Raw genomic sequence first — 25,171 nt, 5'->3', positions numbered from 1 at the left:
ATTTTACTTAATAAAATGATCCCCAGTTTCATCCATTTTTGTTATCAATGTCAGGATTTTATTCTACTTTTTATGCCATGTTTTCTTTATTAGCCATCCATTGGTGGGCGTGTAGCTTGATTCTCTTTGCTTTTGTGAAGAGGACTGTGGTAAACATGGGTACCTTCTATACTGATATTCTCAGAGGTGGAATTTCTGGATCATATGATCATTCTATTTTTGGTTTTCTGAGTAAGCTTTATACTGCTTTTCGTAAGGAGTGTATTAATTTGCATTCTTGCCAGCAGCGTATCAGGGTACCCTTCCCTTCATGTCCGTGCCAGGATTTATTGTTTGTCTTTTTCGTAATAGCCACTGTAACTGAAATGTGATTTTTATTTGCATTTCTATGATGACTAGTGATACTGAACTTTTAAAATTGTGTTTATAGGTCATTTCTTTTCTTTTGAAAAATGTCTATTCATACCCTGTACTCATTTCGTAAGCGAATTGTTTGCTTTATTGTTGAATTTGTTGGGTTCCAAACGTATTTCCTGGTTATTAATTCTTTATCAGATGCCTTGATTGAAAACATTTTCTTCCATTTTGTCAGTTGTCTCTTCATTCTGCTGTTTATTTTCTTTGCTCTGAGAAGTTTCCTAGTTTATGTCCCATTTGCACATTTTAACTTTTATTACCTGTGCTTTTGAGATCTTATCCTAAAGAGTCATTTGCTATGCCAGTGTCTTGGGGGTTTTCCTCCTTTGTTTTCTTCTAGTGGTTTCATGTGCTGCATTTAGATCTTTGATTGATATTTAAGTGGATTTTCCATGCAGTCTAAGATAGGAATCTTAAACTTCTATGAAATCCAGTTTTCCCAACACCATTTGTTAAGGAGATTTCCCTTTCTCAAGGAAATGTTTTTAGCACCTTTTCCAGCACACACTGGTTTTGGATACATGGATTTATGTCTGGGGTTTCTATGCTGTTCCGGTGGTCAATGTGTTTGTTTTCAGCCTCGCTGTTTTGGTTCTAATAGTCTTGTAGCATGTCTTGAAATTTTGCGCTGTAATGGTTCCAGCTTTATTTTGGTTATTTAGGATTGCTTTGGCTATTTGGGGATCTTTTGTGATTTTTTTGTTTGTTTTAAGTTGCATGAAGAATGCTGTTGATAGTTTCTTTGTTGTTGCTTTGGGTTTTTATTTTTCATTGTACAGTTCTGTAGGAATAGGACTTTGCCCCTTTGCTTCCCTTTTCCTCTCTCCCCCTCCTCCCCTTCCCATTGTCCCCTGTATTTTACATTGATACGGCCCTTCAGCTGTTTCACAATTCAAACATTCTTATGTGTGTCATGATGTTATAGGTTTAGGCAATGGTAGAGAATCTAGTCTCCTGTTATCAAAGTGTATTTAACAGTTTTGTTATTGGGGCATTTTTTTTTTTTTTATTAGGGAGTAGGGATGCCACTGCAGTTCTTTGTTTCCCGGTACTCTAGTCTCCATTTCACCACTTATTTGTGAGAATATAAATGTATACGTGTCTGCCTAAATATCTTTTGTTTTCTGTTTTACATGAAGGTTGTCTTACAACAGAAAGAACATGACATTTGTCCTTTTGAGGTTCGTTTATTTTACTGAGCATAATAGTCTCCAGTTGGGACCACTTACAAATGGTAGAATTTCAATATTTTTCATGGCTAAGTGGTATTCCATAGAGTAAATATACCACAGTGTATCCAATCCTCTTTTGATGGGCATCTAGGTTATTTCTGTGTCTTTGTTATTATGGACTGTACTGCTATGATTATAAGGATGCAGGTTGCTTGCTCATGTAGAGCTTTCGCTTCTTTTGGCTATACTCCCAACAATGAGGTTGCTGGATCATATGGTAGATGAATTTTCAGTTTTCTGAGCACTCTCCATTTGAATTTGTTCTTTTGAAAAATGTTCGTTTCCTTTGCCCATTTTTAAACTGGTTTATTTGTTTTGCTGTTCTGTTTCTTGATCTCTTTGTAATTCCTAGATATTAGTCTCCTATCAGTTATGTAGTATGCAAAGGTTTTACCCCATTCTGTTGGTTGCCTCTTTGCTCTGTTGACAGTTTCCTTTGCTTGGATGTGATCCCACTTGTTTATTTTTACTTTGCCTATACTTTGGGTGAGTTTTCTAGGAAGTCTGTCTACATCTATATCTGGTAGAGTGTATCCTGTATTTTCTTGTAGTAGTTTGATGGTTATTGGGTGTAGATGTAGGTCCTTTGTCTATTTAGATTTGATCTTTGTATAGTGAAACACGGGGGTCTTGTTTCTTACTTTTACATCTGGGTATGCAATTGTTCCAACAATGTTTGTTGAACAGCCCAAGCTTTTCCCTAGGTTCTTTTCTGTTTTCTTAGATTGATTGGCTGTACGTGTGTAAACTTTCTTCTAGCATTTCTGTTCTGTCCCATTGATCTTCCTCTCTGTTTCTGTACCAGTATCAGGCTGTTTTGATTACTCCTGCCCTATCATATGTCTGAAGATCTGGAACTGTAATTTCTTCAATTTGATTTTTATTCTTCAGGATAGTTTTGGCAACTCTTGTCTCTTGTGTTTCCAGATGAATTTCTGTATTGTTTTTCACAGCTCTGTGGAGAATGTTGTTAGGGTTTTGATTGAGATCATGTATATAACTTTTGGTAATATGAAATTTTTTATGATATTGATTCTGGTGATCCAGGAAATGGTAAATTTCTCCTGTTTTTTTTCTTTTTGAAAAAAAATCTTCTTTCTTTCTTTATTTATTTATTTTACTGTGTTGTTATTTTTCTCATAAGAGTCTTTCACAGGTCTTGGTTAGTTTTATTCCAAGGTATATAAGGTTCTTCTCTGTTATTTTAAAAGGGACTGTTCTGACTAATTCTGTTCAGCCTTGCAGTTGTTTTTGTATACTAAGGATCATTGATTTAAGTTCATTGATTTTGTGCCCTGCCACTTTGCCAAATTCTCTTATAAGTTCTAATAGCCTGTTTATTGAGTCTTATGGCTCTCTTATGTATAGAATCATGTCATCTACAAAGAGATAATTTGACTTCCTCTTTTCTAATTCCTTTAAGTATTTTCTTGCCTAATAGCTCTAGTGAGAATTTACAGCACTATGAGGAATAGCAGTGGTGAAAATAGACATCCTTGTCTCATTCCAGATCTTCAAGGGAAGGCTTCCAGTCTTTCCCTGTTGAGCGTGATGCTAGCATTAGGTTTTTCATATATTGCTTTGATTGCGTTGTAGAATGTTCCTTCAATGCCTATCTTGCTCAGGATTTTTCGCATGAAATGACATTGCATTTTATCAAGTGCTTTGCTATATTTACTGAGGTGATCATACAATTTTATTCTTCATTTTGTTGATGTGATTTATTTATTTATCTGTCATGTTTATTGATTTGTGTATGTTATACCATCCCTGCATGTTTGGGGTAAAACCCACCTGGTCCAGGTGAAAGATACATCTGAAATATTGTTGAATTCTGTTTCCTAGTATTTTGTTGAGGATTTTTGCATCTGTGTTCATCAAGCATATCATCTATGGTTTTATTTCTCTGTTGGGTCTCTCTGGTTTTGGTGTAAGATGATGTTGGCACCACAAAAGCGTTTGGAAGGATGGCCTCCGTTTTTATTTTATTTTTTTTATTCAGATTGCTAATCTGCGTATTTTGATTGGTGAATTTAAGCCATTTGTGCTCAAGGTTTATACTGACAGCAAGTGATTTAGTCCTGCCATTTTTGCATTGTGTTTCCTATTATTTGGTTTAGGTTTCTCTTGTGATTTTTTTTTTTTGAGGGGGATAGTTATACTCTTTTCCCATCATTGGGTATGGTTAGCTTTTTTTTTCCAGTCTTCAGCATGTTTTTCAATAATGTTTGTATGGCTTGTCTGGTAGGGTGATGTCTTTGAGCTTATGTTTGCTTCAGATTTATTATATTTCCTTTTCAAATACAAGTGAGAGTTTTGCTGAGCATGTTATTCTGGATTGGCAGTTTTTGTTTTATGATCTGAAATATGTCCCTCCATTCTCTCCTGGCCTGAAGTGTCCTCTCTGAGGAGTCAGCAGTGAGTCTGATGGCTGTTCTCCTGTATGTTATCTGATTCTTCTTGAGTGCCAGATTCATTCTCACTCTGTCTCTCTCTCTCTCTGTCTCTCTCTGTCTCTCTCTCTCTCTGTGTTCAGCTGAAGGGGGCTTGAGTATGATGTGTTGAGGTCAAGTTTTGTTTCTGTTTGAATCTGCTTGGGGTTTTCTGACCTTTCTGCATTTGGTTTTCCTCTATGTTCTCAATGTTTGTGAAGGTCTCTAAAATTTCGTTGAATATATATATCCTGCTTCTCTTGCCACACCTTTAGGAACTCCTGTCACCCTTATGTTTGCTCTGATTGTGTGTTCTTGAATGAGGTGTTTTCTGGCTCTGAAATTCTTTCTTCTGCCTTGTTACTTTTATTGGTGAGGCTTCCTATTTTTTTTTTTTATTTGCTTTATTATGTTCTTCAGTTCAAGTATTTCACTTTGGTTCTGTTTTAAAGCTTGTGGCTCCTTTGGAATATATTCATTACATTTGTTCCTTTGTTTCTTGCTGTCCCTAAACAATTCCTTGTCTGGGGAATCCTAAGGGTCTTCATCCTGTGACTCTGTCATTGAGATGGTTTTCTACTCATTTTTTAGGGAATCCTGGGTTTGCTCATTTGTGTTTCTTCTGTCACCTTTGTGCGTTGTCTCTCAGCTCTGCAGGTTTTCTCTTCAGGTAGAATCTACGTTGTGTTGCTCACAGTTTTGTTGGTCTTTACCCGGTTTCCTGTTTGTTCTTGATCTGGGATGATGCCTGGGCACTTATGCTGGTCTCTCTGCCTTCAGCCTTGGGCACCCATGCTTTGGTTCTGCTTCTGCCTTGACAGTTGGTGCCGCCCCAGCTGCCTCTCTCAGCCCTGGACGCTCCCAGGCTTTTGTTTGCCTTTTTGTCTAGTTTCTCCTACTAGTGGTTTTGGTGGTGCCTGGGACCAGAGAGGCTACTGCCATGACTTTAAATTGCATTGTTGCTCTTCAATGTTTTTTTCTCTGCTTTAGTTGTTTGGGTAACTGTTGCTCTTGGAGACAAATGATTCTTGCCAGATTTACCTCAAATCTTCTTCTGATCAGTAGAGAGACTTCTCGAAAATAGAGGCAAGGGAGTGTGCATCCTCCACCTTTTTTGGGGGGTGGGGTGGGAAGAGTCCCTGGACTTTAAAACAGACCTTTAGTTTGTTGCTGCCTTGTGACAGAGTCTCCTGCTGTGTGCCTGGGACTTCCAGGAAGGTGCCCCCGAGCACACTGCAGGCTGCTCTTCTCTTGGTGCTGAGGATCTTGGAATAGGCATTGAGGCAGGTGCCAGAGTTGTATTGATCATGTGTGCTGCACTGTGTCTCATCCACTTGTTGCCTGTGGGTGCTGCAAAGCTTCTTGTGGGTCAGTGGCTTTGCTCCTTCCCACCTCTCCCAGGGCTGCACCTAAGCTGTTATTGACCTGCTTGTTGTGTTCACTGCTCTGACTCTCCTGTAACACTGGGACTACTCAAGTGCGTATCTGGCCTGTTCCCACTGCTTGTGCGTGCGCTGCTACTTGCTTGAGTTGCTTGTCTTTACCAAGGCAACCTTCACTCCCCTCATCTGTTTTGCTAGTACTTTTTGAGTGTTGGAACCTGCACAGCAGGTCCTGATGACTGCCTGCATGAATGCATTTTGCCTTTAATTCTTACTCTTCAATATCTGATCACAATCCAGTCTCTGCACCCCCTAAGGTTCCATCATCCCCCTCTTGGGTGGTCCAGCTATCTCTCAGGGAGCTTAGGGTGTAGACCCTCTGGGTGTGGAGTGGACTACACTTTCATTTCCTGGGTCCCTCCCTTAGCTGGTTCTGTCCCCAGTGGCTTGTTTCCTAAGCTCCCCAAAGAGGTGAATGCACTGACCTGGGGGCAATCAGCAGCCTGTGGAATCCCCCTCAGTTTTGCCTCCCTTCACAGGTTTGGAGTCAGTGCTTTGTCTTGTGGCTTTTTGTCATGTGCTCCTTCTTTGGGCGACTCCTGCAGGAGTCCTCCTGCTCTGGCTCCTTTTGTGTCAGCTGCAAATCCATAAGGCTGTTGTCTGTGGGTTAGGGTGTTTTCCTGTAGCCTGCTTTTGCTCACCCTCCAGTAGGGCTGGGGGTTGCAACCTTGGGTGTTTTTAGCAGGTTTGCCTCATCCACGCAGCATCACCTTCCTCCACAGGCCTCCCAGTAGCTCTGCTCATCTAATGACAGAAATTTTGCTGCTCCAGCTCTGCATAGCACCTGTGTTTCTCCCACTGCTGTCTCTCTACTCAGAGCTACTCCCTCCTACCCTGATCACCCACCTTTCCCCCCTGTTTTTGGTGTTTTGACGGATGTTGCATTGAATCTGTAAATTGCTTTTGGTTGTAGGCCATTTTAATATTGATTCTTCCAATCCATGAATGTTTTTGTGTCTTCTTCAGTTTCTTTCACTTTTATTTAAGAAAAAGGGCAAGCACCAAGTCTTCTCAAACTATCCCAAATTCAAAGAGAAAGGATGTTGATCTTGAATGTAAAAAATTAGGTTTTCCAAATCTGCAAAAGTTGCCAACATTATTTTCTCACATTTTTTCTTCTCTGTAAATTCTTTGGTCACTTTCAGAAATATCTTTTTTTTTTCTTTAGAATAGACAATTTCTCTTGTTTATTGTTTGAAAGAGAGGAGAGACAGAAGGGTCCTTCCATCTAGTGGTTCACTCTATACTGGCTGCAGTGGCTAGATCGAGCTGGGCCTGTTTAAAGCCATGAGCCAGGAGCTTCTTCCAGATACCCCACAAAGAAGGAGGTGCCAAGTACTTGTTCCATCTTGCACTGCTTTTCCATGTGCATTAGTAGGGAGCTGGATTGGAAGTGGAGTAGCCTGGTCTCAAGCTGATGTCTATATGGGATGCCAGCACCACAGGCAGCAGATTTATATGCTGTGCTGCAATGTCATACCCTAGAGTAGATCATTTTTACTGATTCATATTTATTTTCTAGCTCACTCATATCTTTGTTACTTCCATTCTAATGTTGAACTTGTCACTAAGTTTCTTATTTCAGATGTTGTATTTTTTTTACAGGAATATTTCAATTGAGTTTCTTTGTCTTCTTTTCTTTCTCTCTTTCTCTTTTTCTTTTCTTTCTTTTCTTTCTATGTTTCTACCTCTTCAGGGGATAGCTTTTTTCTTTGGTTCATTCCAAACGTGTTTCCCCATATCTCATGGACCACGGTTAGGCCAGATGTTTTAGAGTTCTGATAGCTGTGTCATCTAGGGGTCTTACCTGTCAGTTGTCTTTGTCTGGCAATGACCTTGGTTTATAGGTACATTTGCACTTTGGATGTTGAGCACTTGGTTTGTATCCAGGACACACCAGGGACATCGATGGGATTAACTCTCCTGGAGGATGTTGGTGTTTGTGTTTTAGGATAATCAGCTGGTTTTAGTTCTGACCAGAATGCTCTGCCTTATTCCTCTTGGGTGGTAGCGCAAATGCCAAGGCTGTCTGCTGAGGCTCCGCTGTGCCATTTGGGCCCGATTCAGCCACGGCCAGCTGAGGGATAAGGCTGAGCTCTATGTGACTTCCTGCACAGAATTAGGGAATTTATTTATCTGACACCCTCCTTACTGGGACTGAGTCCATATTCACCGAGCATGCAGTGCCTCCTTCTGGTTACTTTGGGAGGAGTGGTTTCTGTTGAAGTTAGAGTTCTCTCGCTGGCATGGAGACTGCATGCCGTGGGACTTTGCTTTGGGGCTAGGCTGGTCCAGGACATAGAGCTGTGTGGGGAGCTGTTCCAGGTTTTATGTCTCCTCCATCTGTTACCTGCTGCTGTTTACTTTTCAGCATCCTCCAGCATTGGTTTCCTGTATTCTGTCCAGTTTTTAGTTGTAATTAGGGACTTTTCACTGCTACAGTAGGATGAGAACTCCTAGGTTAATTTTAATTCATTGTTTGCTTATTTGTTTATGAGAGAAAGAGAGTATGTGTGTTATCTTTTGTTGCATAATTCCCCAGATCCTTCTAACACTTGCCCTGAGCTGATAGCTTGGAGCTGCAGTTACAATATAGGTCTCCCACATGAATGGCAGGAGCCCAATTGCCAGAGTCATAACCACTGCTTCCCAGAGTCCACATCAACAGGAAGCTGGAGTTAGGAGCTAGGGCTGAGTGCCTCCATGTGGGGTGTATCTTAATCACCAAGCTGAATATCTTCCCCCAAAGTTAACTTGTAATCATTGGTTGGTTGTGGTCCAGAGTTTTGGGCGTGAGTCTTACCTCTGCTGTTTATAATTGTACCATGTTAATATTAACCCTTTGTTTCTTCATTTGGAAAAAAAGAAATTGGAATCTAAAAACTGGATTGTGTGAACAGATGAGATAATGAAAGTGTTTGTGTGCCAAACTGAAAAAAAAAATAGCCAGGTAGCAGGTGTGTGTGTGTGTGTGTGTGTGTGTGTGTGTGTGTGTGTGTTTGTCTGTCTGTCTGTGCTGATAGTTCTCTCCAAGGCAGTGGCGTCACCATCAGCTCTTTCTCTCCAGGCACTCCCTGGACCTCACTACTACACATGGGGAGACCATGGTGGCATCATCATGGCCATTGCCCAGGGCATGGAAACCAACGAACTGAAGTAAGTGTTTCTCTGATTTTTCTGATTCAGCTTTTTGTTTGAGCAGCACACAGTTTTCCCAGACATTTCTCGGAGCACTGAGTTGTTGGCAACACAGTGTGCGACTTCTGGAAATGAGTTAAGCTGATCTGTAAGATGAGAATAACAACCTGCCCTGTCTGTCTCCAGAAAGCATCATAAGGAACAAGTGACATCATGTTATTGATTTGGAAAGGTATCTTCTATAGAAAGAATTCCTCATGACTAAGAAGTTAGAGACTCTTCAACTTGCTTTTGTTTGCTTTATATAAGTTGACATACCCCCACAGTTCTACTCTTGATATGAATAATAATACGTCATGATAAAAAGTTGATGGTCCCTAGGCATGAGTGATATCAATTATAGTATACTTAAAATGTGATCAGGTGACTTCTGCCGTTTCATTTTGGGGGGTCCCTGGGCTGGAAGGGATGTTTAGCATTTAGGATTAAGAGCTTCATTTTACAGAAGAGAGGGCTGAGGCACAATGAGGTAAGGTAGCACGCTCAAGGTCTTCTTGTTTGGTGGTGGCTTTGGGTCTTCAGAGTACGTCCTGTCCTCTTTGCAAAAATATTGTTCTGCAAAGCAAAAATGCCAAGGGTAAGTAGACGTCTACGCTCTCAACTTCTTATTTCGGATTAGTTTTGACAGCATTACCTAATGGTTAATGAAAGCTTAGAGCAGCCGGCCATCGTTGAGCTGAATCTGTTTAATGGATGCTGGAACAAGTGGCGAGAACTTCTGTTATCTTGCTTAGACAAGGAGGAAATCTTCGTTTCCTGGGCTTCCTTTGGAATGAGGACCCACAGCAAAGAGAGACATAGGCATTTGGAAGAAACAGATCTTAGCAGCTGGCTTTCTCCTAGTGGGTTAATCTGCAGTGTGGAGAGCTGTCTGGCTTCCAGGAAGCAGAGAGAAGCCCATTACTGGTGTGTGTCCCTGCTCTGTCAGCAATGGTTAGGAGAGGTAGGTCACAGTGCTCAGTCCTATCCACTCAGCCGAGGACAGTCACAAGGCATGGCGCTTCCTATGTTTATATCAGAATATATGCAGCCTGCATTCAGTTCCCCTCTCACACAGTTAGCAGGCACTAACTGCCAGGTATTGTGTGTTCAGGGGAATTGTATGCTGTGCTCTGTTCTTAAAGACTTCATCCTCTAGGTGTAAGATAGGTGAGCAAATAGTTGTAGTCTGTGGCACACAGCTGTGTATGAAAAACAGGCATGGGGCATAGTTTGCCTTCGTAAGAATGCATTTTCTTCTTTGTGTCGCTTTCAGGTATTCAAGTGGGTTCTTAATTTTCCTTGTTTAACTTCTCCGCAGATTATATTAGCATTCCAGGCTGGCTCCTCTGAAGGAGTTAGTGTGATTCTAGTCCTCTTACACCATCTGTCGGTGCTCGTGTGCTCAGGGAACACAGCGTCACTCTGCACTAGCTGGAGCAAAACACAGTCAAGAAAATAAACCTGCTGCCAGAAATACCTAATAATCCTCCCCCAGCATTAAAAAAAAAAAAAGATTTTGGGGAGGAGGGTAGACTTTGGGGATGCTGGCCATCCTAGCATTCTTCTGTTTGTATAGGTCCTTGAGGGATGTCTGGATGTAGCACTTGCAAATATGAGGATGGATACAAGCTTCCTGCTGATAGGTGCCTGTGTCCTAAATATCAGCCAGCCTGAGCCTGGCCTAGATCTGGGTAGCCACCTGGCATTTCCTGCCTGTATTGCCCACGGAGCTGTTTGCCTCTGAGAAACAGGAGATAATACTCCCATCCTCAGGCCACAGTGGAGATTTGTGGTGATGCCCCTGGGTAGGTGGAGGCTCCTTTGACAACACAAGATTTATGTTTCTTCTGTAGTCACTGTTGGTCTCCCTAGGCACAATCACATCTCTCTCCACTGAGTCTTACCACATTTGGTGGCTCTCTGATGAACTAGCATTGATCACATTTCTTTCTTGGTTGCCTTTTTTATTATGACATGCTTGAACTGATCCACTTATTAGTGAAGTCTTTGTAGACAAGCATTTCTTTCTCTACAGGTTAGCAGGCATTTAACAAATATTTGATTGAGAATTAGATCATTCACACTTCTGAGGTTGCTTGTAGTTTTTTGGTTTTGGACTGATTAATGAAATTGGGAGGGACTGGGTTGTGGGACAGTTGCACAGCCTCCTGAGGGACCACTGCTGTTGCACTTGATGTAAATGACACAAATGGGAGTGGGCACAAATGTTGTACTTGATGTAAATGGGGCACAAATGGGAGTGGGCACTCCCTGGAGGTGTGAAGTCTGGTGGCTAGCATTTGAGATGACCCAGTCCATCTTAGCTTTCACACAGGAAATGATGTGATTTGTTGGGAATCATTTCAGGTCAATTACACAAACATGTGTTACATGGTTTCAGTGAACCAGATGTGCTAGTTACCAAGGAGGCAGAGGGCAGTAAGGCCTTTCACAGCTGCTGGGCCCACATGCAAGTTCTGTGACATTAATGAGCCAGGGCAGACTGAGAGGAGGAGTTTATTTTGATTTGATTCTTCCCGGTCTCTATAAAGGAGAGCCCAACTGAGGGGAATCTTTCCCCTCTACAGTGAGAAGTGTTGGAGACAAAAGTTGTTACATTCGTTAGGGAGCTAAGCCTTTTGTTTTCCATGCTGGTGTATTTTTTGAATTATTCATGTCTCTTCTGTCACTGATTAGCACAGATAACTAAGAGCTGACTGTTATTTGTTTCAGCTTCTGCCTTGATTCTCTTCTGAGACTGGTACCTTTGTTACTGTTAATTGAAACTGAGAGCAAGGGCTGGAATGCTTTGTTTGGCTGTTGTGGCAACACGTCTGAAATGAGTAAATCAGAGCCTGATTGGGGGGTTCACAGAAACACGCATCCAGCCCCTGCTGCGAAGCCTGCCTGCTCAGGGGGTGAGGCTGTCATCAGGGTTCTTCAGAGAAAGGGCTGTTGTGTTTTGTTGATCCCTGTTTGTTGTTCTCACCACTTTGTCAGCAGGATGATACTTTTGGTGGATCCTGATGATATTTTGGGCTTGTCCCAAGGCATCGAACTTGTTAGGAGAGTTTTTTCATTTTCAATTTCACTAAGGTTTTCTCTGGGAAGATTGAAAAAACAAAAACAGAAACAAAAACAAAAATCAAAAACAAAAAAAAAAACCCAAAAACTCTTACAAAGAATGCCTGCATCGGAGCAGCTGTCTCCTCTGGACATGCATTTTGGAAGAAGCCACACAGTTGCAGATGGCAGTTAACCTCTTCACCTGATGGCAGCGCTAAGGTTTGTGGGAGCTAGCTCCTGGTGTCTGTGCTGGTGGCTGACACAGACAGTGCGGCCTCTGTGTGGTGTCGTCTGTCTCTAAAGATGTAGAGGAACAGGTGTTCTTACCACCCTTCCATTGTTAAAAAGCTGAGAGGCAGAGTTAACGCACACAAAAAAGTGGAAAACCCTGTACTGCTTATTTCATGGCCTCCTACAAGCACTGATTAATGCGCCTTTTGCAAGCCAGGAAAGATGCCAGGGACACAAAAGTGGTTAAGAGGTTTTGTCTATTACGAATGGCTGGCTAATAGAAAACACAAAATTGGGTCATAGCAGTATAGTAGGATGTGAGGCAGAGGTGAGCCTGAGGTGTAGTGGGAGTCAGACTGAAGGCCAGCTTGGACCATGGGAAGGCCTCTGGGATGCAGTGAAATTGGGGCTGAGACTTAAATCAAGGTCGGAATGCCACTCCAGAGTTAGAATGTGGCAGCATGAGTCTGTGTGGAATCTCTACCATTAATGGAATGCTTTACAGGTCATGCCCTCTGACTAGGATGGTGGTGTGAGCCTGGCAGTGCTAGGAAAGCAGAGGGAGAGGATTAGACTTGCAGACCCCCGAGATGAACGCAGACTTGAGCAAGTTGAACTGCTGCACATCCGGCAGTCATCTAGATGCGTTGTGTCCTCCAGTTCCACCTTCCATGGGTCTGTGCAAGGAATGTCTATATGACCTTTGTGATAGAGAATCATCTAGTCTCTGCTCTGTTTCATGGGAGATTTGCCAGGCCCCAGAGGTGCTTGTGTTTCACTTTGAAGCATGATGTTGTTCATTGGTTCACTCATTTATGAACGCCCATTCTTGGGTAAAATGGGGCCAGATTTCTGTACTCTGACTTCTGTGTGGTAGGGATGGTTCTGGTCCCTGAACACATAGGCACTACAGAAAGGTTTCCAAGTATTTGAGGTACCTGTCCTTGTTCTCTTAACCTCTGCTATTTCGCAAAACCTTCCCAGTTTCTTTTCTCATGCACCATAACATTCATGAACCCTACCTTCTGGGTTGCAGCTCCATCCCTGCACCACCATGGCTACCTTAATGTGTGGGTCTGGATCCGCTTCTGATAGCTTGAGACAGGCAGAGGGCGTGGGAATGAGCATCTGCAGGATCTGGACATGCAATTAAAAACCCAAGTCTGCACTGATCATTTTTACTAACCATTGCACAGGGAACGTTCCTATGAAGTTTTTTTTTTTCTTCTTTAAAAAATATTTAGGACCTGGCACAATAGCATAATGGCTAAAGTTCTCTCCTTGAACATGCCAGGATCCCATATGTGTGCCGGTTCTAATCCTGGCAACCCCACTTCCTGTCCAGCTCCCTACTTGTGGCCTGGGAAAGCAGTCAAGGACAGCCCAAATCCTTAGGACCCTGCACCCACGTGGGAGACCTGGAAGAAGTTCCTGGCTCCTGGCTTTGTATTGGCTCAGCTCCAGCCGTTGTGGCTGCTTAGGAAGTGAATCTTTGGACAGAGGATCTTCCTCTCTGTCTCTTCCCCTCTCTGTATACCTGCCTTTCCAATAAAAATAAAACTAGCTAAATTAAAAAATATGTATTCATTTGTTTATTTGAAAGGCAGAGTTACAGAGAAAGAAAAGAGAGAGGAAGAGGGAGGGAAAGAGAGAGAGAGAGAGTGTGTGTGTGTGTGTGTGTGTGTGTGTGTGTGTGTGTGTGTGCGAGAAAGCACACATCCATTCACCGGTTCACTCACCAAGCAACTGCATGGAACTAGAATTGTCTGAAGCCCAGAGCCAGGAACTTCCTCTGAGCTTCCCACATGGGTGCAGGGGGCCTGAGTATCTAAGCCATTTTCTGCTGCTTTTCTAGGTTCATCAGCAGGGAGCTGCATCAGAAGCAGAGCAACCAGGACTCAAATCTATTGTGCCACAGTGCTGGTCCCCCTCCTATGAAGGTTTATTCTGATTGAGGGATCATTGATATCAGGCTTACATCTTATACACATTATATAGGCAGCTCTAAAGAATGTGTGTAAGATGGGTAGATGCTTTGCTTTACAGCAGAAACTACCTACCTGTGCCTGCCCTGGCAATTCTCCCTACTCCCATCCAGTCAGAGGCAACTGCTGTTCTGCTTTCGTTTTTATCACTAAAGGCTAATTCTGCCTCTTCCAGAATTCTGTGTGTTTATGTTGTAATTGACTTCTTTTGCTCAACATAAAATATTTTGAAATTTATCCATCTTGCATTGTGTATTACTAGGCTGAGTTCAACTTAAAAGAAATTAAGATATCCATTTCTCTGATGGATCTTAATAAAGATCCGCTGTGGTCCATCTTAAAAAAACCTGAGCAGGTAAGATTTTTATTAACTTCCTGTGGATCTTGATTTTCAGTTTTCTGTTTGCAGGTTCTTTTGTTGTAGGAAAGCATTCTGAATCCTGTTTTTGACCCCCATTATCTATCCGACTTGCCGCATGCCCTGCACAGAGTTGGTATACTCACCTTCCAGATTGTTTCCCAGGTCACTAACAGACACGCTGAGCACTGTGGGACAGAGGCTTGCTGTGAGCCGAAGTCACACCGTCAGTACTCTAGGGGTTTGTTGTGTGAGCAGTGAATTTTATCTGGCCGTGTGATCTGAGATCTTCATGAAGAAAGAATGTTCTATGTCATCATCCTGTTCTTCAAGAATTTCTAAGAGCAAAGGGAATAGAATTGGTCTGTTAAAACCTTCCAAGAGGCACCCTATCCCTGGCTGGTTTTTTTTTTTTTTTTGTGCCAAGGTGCTCCTTGCGCTGGAAAATCACCTTTTCTTCTTTAGGGAGAAAGAAATATTTTTCCTTTTCTTCTTTTTTTTTTTTTTTGGTAGAACAGAGTTGTATGTTTGAAAGGCTGAGCGAGAGAGAGAGAGAGAGAGAGAGAGAGAGAGAGAGAGAGACTCTTCCATCTGTTTCCCAAATTCCCACAGTAGCCTGTCCTAGGCCAGGCTGGAAGCAGGAACCCACATCTCTGGCTAGGAGTGTTAGAAGAGTGGTAGGAGCCCAAGTCCTTGAACCATCATCTGTTACCTCCCTGGCACATTAGCAGGAAGCTGAAATGAAAGTGCAGAGTAGCCAGCACTCTGATCTGGGTGCAGGTGTCTCAAGTGGTGGCTTAGCATACTGTTGCACGATGTTGGCTTTTCTTCTGTTCTTTAAGATAACTTTTCCGTAATTTTTCTAGAGCTCATTAAAAGGACTTTGCAATCATTTTGTCTTTAAATCTTCTGCTTCCCTTCAATTTATTTTTGTGATAGTTTCCATTTAACTTTCTTGTGTGTGTGTTTTTCCGTTGATAATGTATGTTGTTATTGGTTTTGTTGGCTCTCAGAATAGTGATCCCATTTTTTAATTTTTCTGAATTCTTACTAGGAAACCAACCCATCCTCACATAAATTTACCAGTTGTTTGGGTAACTTGAAACACAGGTTTTGATTCATTTTCAACTGTATCACCTGGCTACTTTGCCCACCTAGATGAATTACAACTAGAGTTAGCGAATGACAGATGACTGCTGCTTTGTAATATCTTTAGCTCTTGGTCATATGACTTTCATCTTGAATGTATTCTTTAAAATTGTGAGTATACAAGAACCTTCCTGTGCAGCCTCCTGGTAGTGCCATGAGTTGGGTATCCCCACTATTGCCCCATCTTACAGCATCTGTGGTTATATTATGATGCTATGAGTATTATTATGTGGCCTTGCATTCTCTGGAGAATTTTTGCCTGTGAGATTATGTCTATAATTTTATGCAAATGGCTTGAGTTCTCTGTTCTTCAAAGCTGAAGTCCTTCATTCTCTTCCAAGGTTTATGAACAGAAAGAAGAAATGATTTGTTTTCTTGAAACATTTTTGTCACTTTCACTTCACCATCACAGTTTCTTCTTTAGGTTTCAGAATTCAATTGAAAATAGATGTTCTCTTAGCTGCTGCAGTTGGTAATGTGCCCGTCCTTTGCCTTAAAATTCTGAAAAAGCACTGTTTTCTAATGAGGACTTTGTCTTCAGATACAAGGCTGTATGTGGATGTGCACCTGCTGGTTAGCCTCATTAATAAGTTATTTTCAGAATCCTCCAGGAACCTCTTGAGAATTTAGGTGATTCATTTCCTGAGGTTATCTTGGGTTTGCGGAACTCTTAAAGGAATTAACTTGGCAATGTACAAATAAATGGACTTCTAGCTTTATCACAGAGCAGGCAGATCCCTGCCATCATGTCTGGTTAATAAGCCAACACTGCAAATTCAGTTTGCATTAAAAGTGTTACTAAGTTTTTGCCTCATCACATTGGTACAAGCAGGAGAATGAATGACTTCACTTATCCAAATATCTGCTTCAAACTTGGTGCAAGTCAACAGCTTATCAGCCAGATGGGAACTTGTGGCAGAAGGGGTGACTTAGCCTCCCAGCGGTATTTACTTCACTGCTGCACAGTTCCACAGCTCACTCTAACTCCTAGCTTTCTTGTAGAGGTGTCCGTTTTAATAGTCTCCATAAGTGAACAAGTATTCGGATTGAATGATGTTACAAAAAACTTTCTCTGAATATTAGAATCCAGAGAGAATAGAAACAAAATTGTGTAAACTTAAGAAAGGTGGGGAAAATGGTTTTGTACATAATTAGCGAGAGGCCCAAGGGTCCTGTTATTCTAAAGAAAGTTCTAAGTAATTTCCCATGTTGAGCCCCTTGCCAGCTGGGTGAGGAAGCCAGGTATCACACAGATGTTATTTTCTCCCTTTGTGCCCTCCCCCATTTCTTCTTCTTCCTCCTCTTCTTCCTCTTCCTTGTCTGCCATACATGAGGTAATTTAAAATTAGTTAAGTTACTTAAGTGCTGATTATTTTTACAAGCACTTGCTTCCTTGCTTTCACAAGTTTCTCAGAACAGTTCTGTTCTATCGTTTTACTTTTTAAATTTTGAGATCACTAAAGGTAGGATGCGTATATGTATAATCTTCATCTAGAGTAACCAGTTGTTAGGAGTTTTCCGTCTTCCCTTGATTGTATCATCTGTCTTATGTTTCTATCCATCCATCTACTGTTTTAGTATTTGGAAAGTAAAGTTGCATATGTCATACCCCTTCACAACTTACTATTTAAACATCCATCTCTAATAAGTAAGTCATAATTATAATGTTGGAAAATCCACATGAACTCAGGATTATTGATAAATTGTTTTATCACTTTTGCTATATTAGCATCTGGCTCCTTTCCTTTCTTATTTCAGAATTCTGTTAATCCTGAAGAATCCTGTGTAGAATTTACATATTACAAATGTGCTTATACTTTACCTTCCTCGATTAAACAACCTTCTGTCGGTTGTGTTTCTTTGATTTTCATGCCCTTGGTGCCTTTGAAGAATGCAGGGCAGTGATCATAGGAAATGCCTTGCCTTGTGGAGTAGTCCCTAAGTGGTACACTCTTATATGCTTTGTTAAGGAGACACATCATGTTTGGTTGCTCTGAGACTGATGTTACCAAGTTTGATTAACGTTACAAAACTGTCAGGTTTTCCACTAAAAAAATTACATCTACCTCCTGTGTAGAGAATAGGACAGTGACTTTAGGCTCTGTGGACTTTCTGGTCTCTCAAGTAGCTTTAGCCGTCTGGTGAATTTGGTCATTACTTTGGAGGATTACAGAATGGCAAATTTTATCACTCCTTTATTGTTTTCAATCCTTATTAGGTGGTATTGTATATTAATTAATATAAGGAAAAAAACCTTCCCTTTTTCAGTTCTCTTATCATCAGAAACCCATGCCCTGTTTCCATCAGTGGTACATTTGTTACCATCATTTTTCTCTTTTGTGATAAAATTTTTCTAAGTGTGGATAGCTGTCCCACCAGGCTGGTTCCTGTGTCGTTCTGAAATGACTGTATTCTGGGATGTCCTTCCTTCCTGGCAGTCTCAGATCGGCCGTGTTTCTAGGCAGTCCTGGTTGCTGTTACTGTGACTGTGCTCTCAAACCCTTGTCTTGGAGCCTCTCATTTCAAGGATGCCTTGCTTGCCTTGGGGCAGGTACAGCACCAACGAAGGAGAGACCTGGAAAGCATTCACCTTCTCCGAGAAGCCAGTGTTTGTGTACGGGCTCCTCACGGAACCCGGGGAGAAGAGCACCGTCTTCACCATCTTCGGCTCCAACAAAGAGAATGTCCACAGCTGGCTGATCCTCCAGGTCAATGCCACCGACGCCTTGGGTGAGCTGCTGTCTCCTGGCCCCTTTCTCATGGATATTTATTGACTTCTTGTGGGCAGAGCCCCAGCTTAGATATTGGGTACTTGGATGATTCATGATCCATTGAAGGAGATGGTCACCTATAAGTTAGTGAGAAACCCACAGGAGTGAACTAAGATGGACTGCCTTCTCTGAATAGGACAGTGTTTATTCTGTAAGTCTTCATTTTCTTGTGCGTTCTCTGCACATAGTAGTTTTAACTTCTATCTCCACTGAAAAAGTGGGTGTTTGAACGAATGAAAAACACTTTCCTAAATCAGTAATTCCAGGGGTCAGTGAATGTGCCTTACTGTCTGCAAGACAGGGTACATCATGACACTGGATTCTCTCAGTCCCATCTACAATCTCGCAATCTACACTCTCTCCACGACCTGCTAGACACAGGACATACAAGGAGGCAGGGAGACTGAGAACTTCTGGCATCTTCTCCCTACCTTCCCACATTAACCTGCCCATTCCCAGCCCTCTGCCTTGGCTGCATCATCCCAGCTGTCTGGAACACTCCTGTGCCTTCTCTTCTCCACCTGTCAGTCTCCACTGGTTGAAATCCCTCTCAGGTTTCAGGATGCAGTATGTTTGCACTATTATCCCCCCTCCTCTGTGTACCCAGAAATAAGCATGCCTGTCACACCTTTAATGACAAATTTGAACGATAATATCTGTACTCTCTGTGTGTACCCTTAAAAGCATGAACCTATGCATATTTTTATGCTACCTGCTAGATAGCCTGGCAGCCTTCCAATAGAGAAGATCTACATAAACAGACATACTTTGCACTGAAAGTAGCTAACACACTACTTATACTTCTAAGTTGGCTGACCATGCATGTTGTTTTGCCATCTCTCACCTTCTTTTCATGAAAATCCTGTAACTTCAAGTGGGGCAGGTGGATTGTCTACTACTTTGGGGGCCATACTGCCCAGTGTCCACACCACCTGAGGAAACAGGCAGGGACTGATACCTCTGTCAAAGGACTCGACCTTTTCCTAATGCCTGAGGAAAGAAATACCTCTGGGTGCCTGTTTCTAAAGGGAACTACTGACTGTCCTAAACTAATTCAGAAACTCGCGTGGTGCTGAATGATGACTCGCCCTTTCCCAGCTTTCTCGGATGGATATCTGGGTTTCAGGTGGTAATTATTTGCGTGGAGGCAGCCCAGCTTCATAACCGGTCAGCTGGGGGCTTGGAACAGCTTGTGAGGTCAACAAGATAGACTGGAAATGGCGAGACAGGAAATACTGTCGGGGCCTGCCTCTCATGCTCTGCACTGGGTTTCTTGTCCCCAGGCGTTCCCTGCACAGAGAATGACTACAAGCTGTGGTCTCCGTCGGATGAGCGGGGGAATGAATGTTTGCTTGGACACAAGACCGTTTTCAAAAGGAGGACCCCGCATGCCATGTGCTTCAATGGAGAGGACTTCGACAGGCCGGTAGTCGTGTCCAACTGCTCCTGCACTCGGGAGGACTATGAATGGTGAGTTCTTCTACGGTAGTTGAACCATCACCAAGTGTTTTATTCATTTAGCAGTTTAAGGGGAAAAGACAAAGGCGTGGACCCTTCTGCTAAGGACAAGAACAGAAAGGAACAAACAATGACTGAGTATCTTTTATGTGCCAGGAATGCTGGGCAGTTTTCTCCCTGGTTATCCTACTTGGTACAGCCATGCAATGTGGTAGAGGTGTGACCACACAGGGCAGCTGCAGCCGTTTGTTCAGCAATAAATAGCCCTAGCATTTCTGTCTAGGAGAGCAGCTCAGGAATGGAAGTTCCAGAATTTTCTGTTCTGGTTAACTCCTTTTTCTTTTGATCCCTTTTCTAAGGGGATTTATACCTTTGTCTGAAACAAGGGCTTGCTAGTATGTGTATTTTTGGCATCATTCATTATTCCTTGAGCAAAGCAGCCAGGGTCCTGCTGAGAATGCTGAAAGTAGAAAAAGTGGCATGGGAGGAAATAATTTTGACAGGAGATAGAAAGCAGCAGGTGCTTGGAAGGGGCACTCTGATTAATGAAAGGAAGAGCGGGGCTGTGGTTTACTGTTTGGGGATCAGGAAGTTTCTGGAAGAAGCAGTGTTTGAGGTTTGCTTTAAGGCAGCCTGTGAGTGTGCAGCGGGAGTGCCCTGTGACCCTGAGCCAACAGTGTGCCGACATGGAGACCGGAAAGTGTTGCTGGGTTAGTTTAGATGCTTTGCTGGGTATGTGAGATACGGTTCTGAGTGGAGAGGAGGCTGACTGGGAGTAGGAACCCAAGAATGTGTGTACCTTATTCTATAAGGAAGAGCGGCCTTGGAGAGCTTTTGAGAAGGGCTGATGGTCAGAAGAGAGCTCTCCTGCGAGAAGGTGGTTACCGCATACCAGGGTTTCTGACAGTTCTTAAAGTTGTTAACCCAGCAGGCAGTAGTTCTAGGTTGGTCTGGGGCAGAGCTCAGTTTGAGCCGGTGCTGAGACACAAAAGATCTACAGTTTGCTTCCAGCAGCCATGCTTACCTGGGTTAAATCAGAAACTTCTCATGTGTTCTAGATGAGAAGGTTGTACAGGGATTCAGAGTCTTAGACCTCGTTGCCTCTATGGCTTGTGTGCTCTCTTGTAACTACTCTGCTGTGCCCAGGCCAGCTTCCAGGGAAGTAGAGGAAGCAGGTAGCAGCACTGCAGGTGGCAGCATTGCAGGTGCATCAGAGCACCAGTCCCTGGGTCTTCTGCCCTGGGGGTTCTGGCGTTCTTCTAACCTTCACGTGGGTGCTATTGCTCTGCAGCCTGCGCTGTGAATACCAAAGCTTAGACGAGAGAGGCTAGTCTCCTCTTCCAAGGTCATGGCAAAAGTATCTGAGTGGCGGGGTTAGCCCAGTGCTCTTTGCCTTGCTCTGGTCTCCTGAGCTGTCATGGTCATCTGGGGAGTCTTGGCCTTGTGTGGTCCTCCCTGGACAGATGGACACTGTGGAGGTATCAGTCACTAAAAAGGCTTTTGTTTCCTTTCTCTCCCTTTGTCTAATGCAATCTGTATGGGTGACTTCCACCCGCAGATTTTGCCTTCTTAAATGCAACCAACCAGGGATAGAACAGATTAGGAAAAAAAAAATTATACTGCAGGCTATATAAGATGGTAGGATGATTGTTCCAGGAAAGTGATAACAGGATGTGGACCTCGGGCTATCTCTACACAACCTGTGGCCACTGAAAAAAAGCCAGGCTGTGGCTCTTGAAAATGTCCTTTGGTCTTGAACTATAACAGTGAGAAGGGAAATGGCCCCAGCATGGATGACAGGAGTTCAAATGAAGATGAAACCGAGTTTGTAGTGTCTGCCTGTGGTTCAGCTTCTACTAATTGATGGCTGACTTGAAAATCAGGTGGTTTCAATAGTCTTTCAGATTTCACCAGGATACCTAGTTGCTGGCCCAGGTAGTCCCAGGTCACAGGAACATTTTTAATTTTACATATTTGTGCTTCCCAGTGTTGCTAAGGTATGGGACTTTCAAAATCTTGACTGTGGCTCCTAATAAGCAGGGTATTTTATATTCTACCCCTGAGAGTATACACACAGTGTATATGCTGAGATGTGTAATTGAAGGTTTTATGGGCCAGCATTTCCTTTGACATGTGGGATACATTGTGCAATCTCCATGTCTTTTGGGGAGGGAAGGAAGCTGGTCTTGGAGTTTCTCAGTCTTCCAGGCCATGACCTCTCTCTGCAGAAAGCTGTCTGAGAAGGGTACCTTGTGGTTTCAGGTGTAGGAGGGATTAGCCAATGCCCTGCCCAGTCCCTAAAAAGATGAAAGCAGCCATTTGGCAAACATGAACTGATTTTGTGAATGGGAGCAGTTTGATGCAGCAATAAAATTAGTGTATTTTGAACAGTGCTCTATATATTGCAAAATGTAGATTGTGATGTGAAACACACAGACTACTTTGCCCTGTGTCTGTATTACTTTATTTAGGAAATATTTAATATGTGTTTTGTCGAATTAACTAGAGTAAACTAAGCTCCTCTGATAGAGCACTTGAGCTCCCTTTGGATTATAGAATTTGAAGCTTGAATAGGGTCTTGAGATGTGTATAACACAGCTGCATTTTATTGTTTTTAAAGTGTTTATTTCTTTCATTTGAATGGGAGAGAGCGTGTCCTCCCATCCACTGGTTTACTCCCCAAATACATGTAATGTAGTCAGGGATTTCCCAGGATGAAGCCAGGCAGAGAGTTGATTTGGTGTTCCCTTGTGGGTGGCATTGTCATCATCTGCTGCTTTTCTGGTTGTGCCTTAGCATGAAGCTGGAATGGGCAGTGGAGCTGGAACTGCAACCCAGGCACTCCGACACAGAGTGCAGGCATCCTCCGTGGTGTTGTACCACTGCACCAAGTGTCGGTCCTAGCTGCCAGGTGAACTCAGAGAAATCATGTAGTTGAGAGCAGAGCTGAGAAGATTCCACAGAGGCTTCCTGTAGCCCACTCTGAGCTGCTGCCCAACGAGTGGGGAGATTTGGCAGAGGTGACTCCCAGCTCACAGGCAGTCTTGAGTGAACATTGCTGTAGGATGGGACACTCAAGCCGATTTAGATGATATGTCAACAGTCTTCACAATGTTGAATCCTTATTCAGAATACTTTAATATTTTAAACAATATTTTAAACAATAATATACTTTTAAATTTCTCCCTTAATTGTTCTGAAACAGCAAGGGGTGTCACTGGGTGCTTGTAATTCTTTCATATTTGTTAATCTCTTTTTGCAAAGAGAAGGCAGGCCCAAAGTCTTAGAATTGGACATAACTAATATTTAATAATATTTTTTGAAGGAGGGGACAGTGTTGTGGCATAGCAGGGAAAGCCATTGCCTGTGATACCAGCATCCTCCATGACCGCCAGCTTGTCTCCTGTCTACTCCACTTCCAATCCAACTCCCTGGTAATGGCCTAGGAAAACCAGAGGAAGATGGCCCAAGTGCTTGAGCTCTGCACTGTGTGTGGATTCAGATGAAAGGCCCAGCTCCTGGCTTTGGCCTGATCAGCCCTTATCACTGGAGGAATGAATCAGCAGATAGGAGATCTTTCTGTTTGACCCTCTTTCTCTGTAATTCTGCCTACTCAGTAAAGAAAGAAATCTTTAAAAATACTATTTGGTTTCTACATGATGATTTGCAGCATTTTGCATATTTTTGGAATATCATAAGGGTTTTCCAGTCGCAGTGCTGATGGAAAGCCGCTGTTGAAGGTGTATTTTAATGCAAAAAAATAAGTGTTCTTTTATAGGGCTGCGTTAAGTAAACATAGTACAGGAGATAGAAAGTATGGTAAAAGTCGAGAGTTACTGTGGAAGTGCCTGGAATGTGTGAACCAATGACCTTAACAATGCCCAATTATCTTTTCAGTGATTTTGGCTTCCGAATGAGTGAAGACTTGTCGTTAGAAGTGTGTGTTCCAGATCCGGGATTTTCTGGGCAGTCATTCTCCCCTCCCGTGCCGTGTCCCGTGGGCTCTACTTACAGGCGAACCAGAGGGTGAGTGTCAGGGATGCTGCTATGTCAGGCTCACAGGAATATGCTTCTAGATAGAGCAGAGAGCTATTGGGAAGCCTTGCTAAACCATGTTCTAGAATTACATGTTAGCAGGTTGCACATAGTCTGGGCAACGTTTAAACTTTTCTACATTCAGTGATCAAAAAAGTGTTAAGTCTGTGAACTTCTCTGCAACTCTGGGACCATCTCCACTCATAAATTCCAGAAGGAAACATCTGCAGAGGCATTTATGGAAGAAATGTATTTAAAAATCTTGCCTAGGATTGTGCACTGGATGGCTTGCTTTGATCTGAATGATAGTGAAAATGGCTCAGGAAGACTAACAGGCCTACATCTAGATCTGTTGGGAGATGAATAGACGGAATCTGTTTTCTGGGTACAGGAAATAGATTCCAGGTTGGGGTGCCTTCATGATTCTTCTCTGTTGTTTCTGCTCTCTTGCTTTGGTGGGTGACAGCTACCGGAAGATTTCTGGAGACACCTGTAGTGGAGGAGATGTTGAGGCGCGACTGGAAGGAGAACTGGTGCCCTGTCCTCTGGCAGGTAAGAGAGGCGGTGCTCCCGTTTGACCTCTGGCTCACGTTGAAGCGCAGCTGCAGGCTCCTGGCTCTTCCAACCTAGCAGAGAAAACTCACCGAGACGTTGCAGAGGTCCCTTTTCCCTAGCCTCAGTATCCAAACTGGATTTTTGCATAGCCTTTTCTGTTTATAGGAATGGAAAATATTTTGCATTGGTTCAGGTTTTTTTTTTTTTTTGAGGGCATTCCCTTTGTTCATTGAGAATTATTTCCCCAGAAAATATGTTGCTGTTAGCTGTGGGGCACTGCGGGATGTTTGCAGTCCTGTGTATGTTCCTTGATCTGTTCATCAGAGTTGAGTATCAAAACACTTATGAGGCAGCAAGGAGCTAAGTGGTCTGTTTCAGTTTTGTCACAATTATGTTTTAATGGAATTTTACAGATTTTAATGTACGTTCTTGTGTGTTGCCAGTGCAGTCCTTTCATCAGCCCAATAAATCAGATAGTATCGGTTCCAACTTTTTAATGATTGATTTGCTTATTTGAAAGGCAGAGTTACAAAGAGAGGAGAGACAGAGACCTGTCTGCTGCTCATTCCCTAAGTGGCTGCAGCAGCTGGGGCTGCATCAAGCTGAAGTCAGGAGCCAAGGGCTTCAGCTGGGTCTTCTGTTGCTTTCCAGGACAGAGGTAAAGGATTTACTTAAGGAGGCACCGATCCAGTAAATGACAAAGTTAACATTTAGGCTCTGAGCCCCATGCTTGTCACTGGACTTCACATGAAAGAGTCATTCTCATTGTTTCAGGTTAGCAGGATGCCTACCCATGAAGAAAAATGTCTATGGAGTGATGACACCTGCTGTAAAGATGTAGCCTGTTCCAGGCATGTTTT

General features: G+C 42.8%; 1 protein-coding gene across 1 annotated transcript in view; it reads left to right on the top strand.

Annotated features, from left to right (window-relative positions):
- SORL1 (sortilin related receptor 1) overlaps positions 1 to 25,171 on the top strand; it is a 165,241-nt gene that overhangs the window by 66,205 nt on the left and 73,865 nt on the right. The window contains exons 12-16 of the mRNA XM_040976801.1: positions 8,591 to 8,679; positions 18,044 to 18,222; positions 19,547 to 19,733; positions 23,619 to 23,747; positions 24,223 to 24,308. Coding sequence (XP_040832735.1) covers positions 8,591 to 8,679; positions 18,044 to 18,222; positions 19,547 to 19,733; positions 23,619 to 23,747; positions 24,223 to 24,308 — 670 coding nt within the window. The remainder of the gene's footprint in view (positions 1 to 8,590; positions 8,680 to 18,043; positions 18,223 to 19,546; positions 19,734 to 23,618; positions 23,748 to 24,222; positions 24,309 to 25,171) is intronic.

This window comes from Ochotona curzoniae, unplaced genomic scaffold (assembly GCF_017591425.1).
Source record: "Ochotona curzoniae isolate NIBS_2020 unplaced genomic scaffold, NIBS_Ocur_1.0 contig_2723, whole genome shotgun sequence".
NCBI lineage: Eukaryota > Metazoa > Chordata > Mammalia > Lagomorpha > Ochotonidae > Ochotona > Ochotona curzoniae.
The sequence above is the reverse complement of the archived record's forward strand: the minus strand, read 5'-3'. Positions and strand labels throughout refer to the sequence as shown.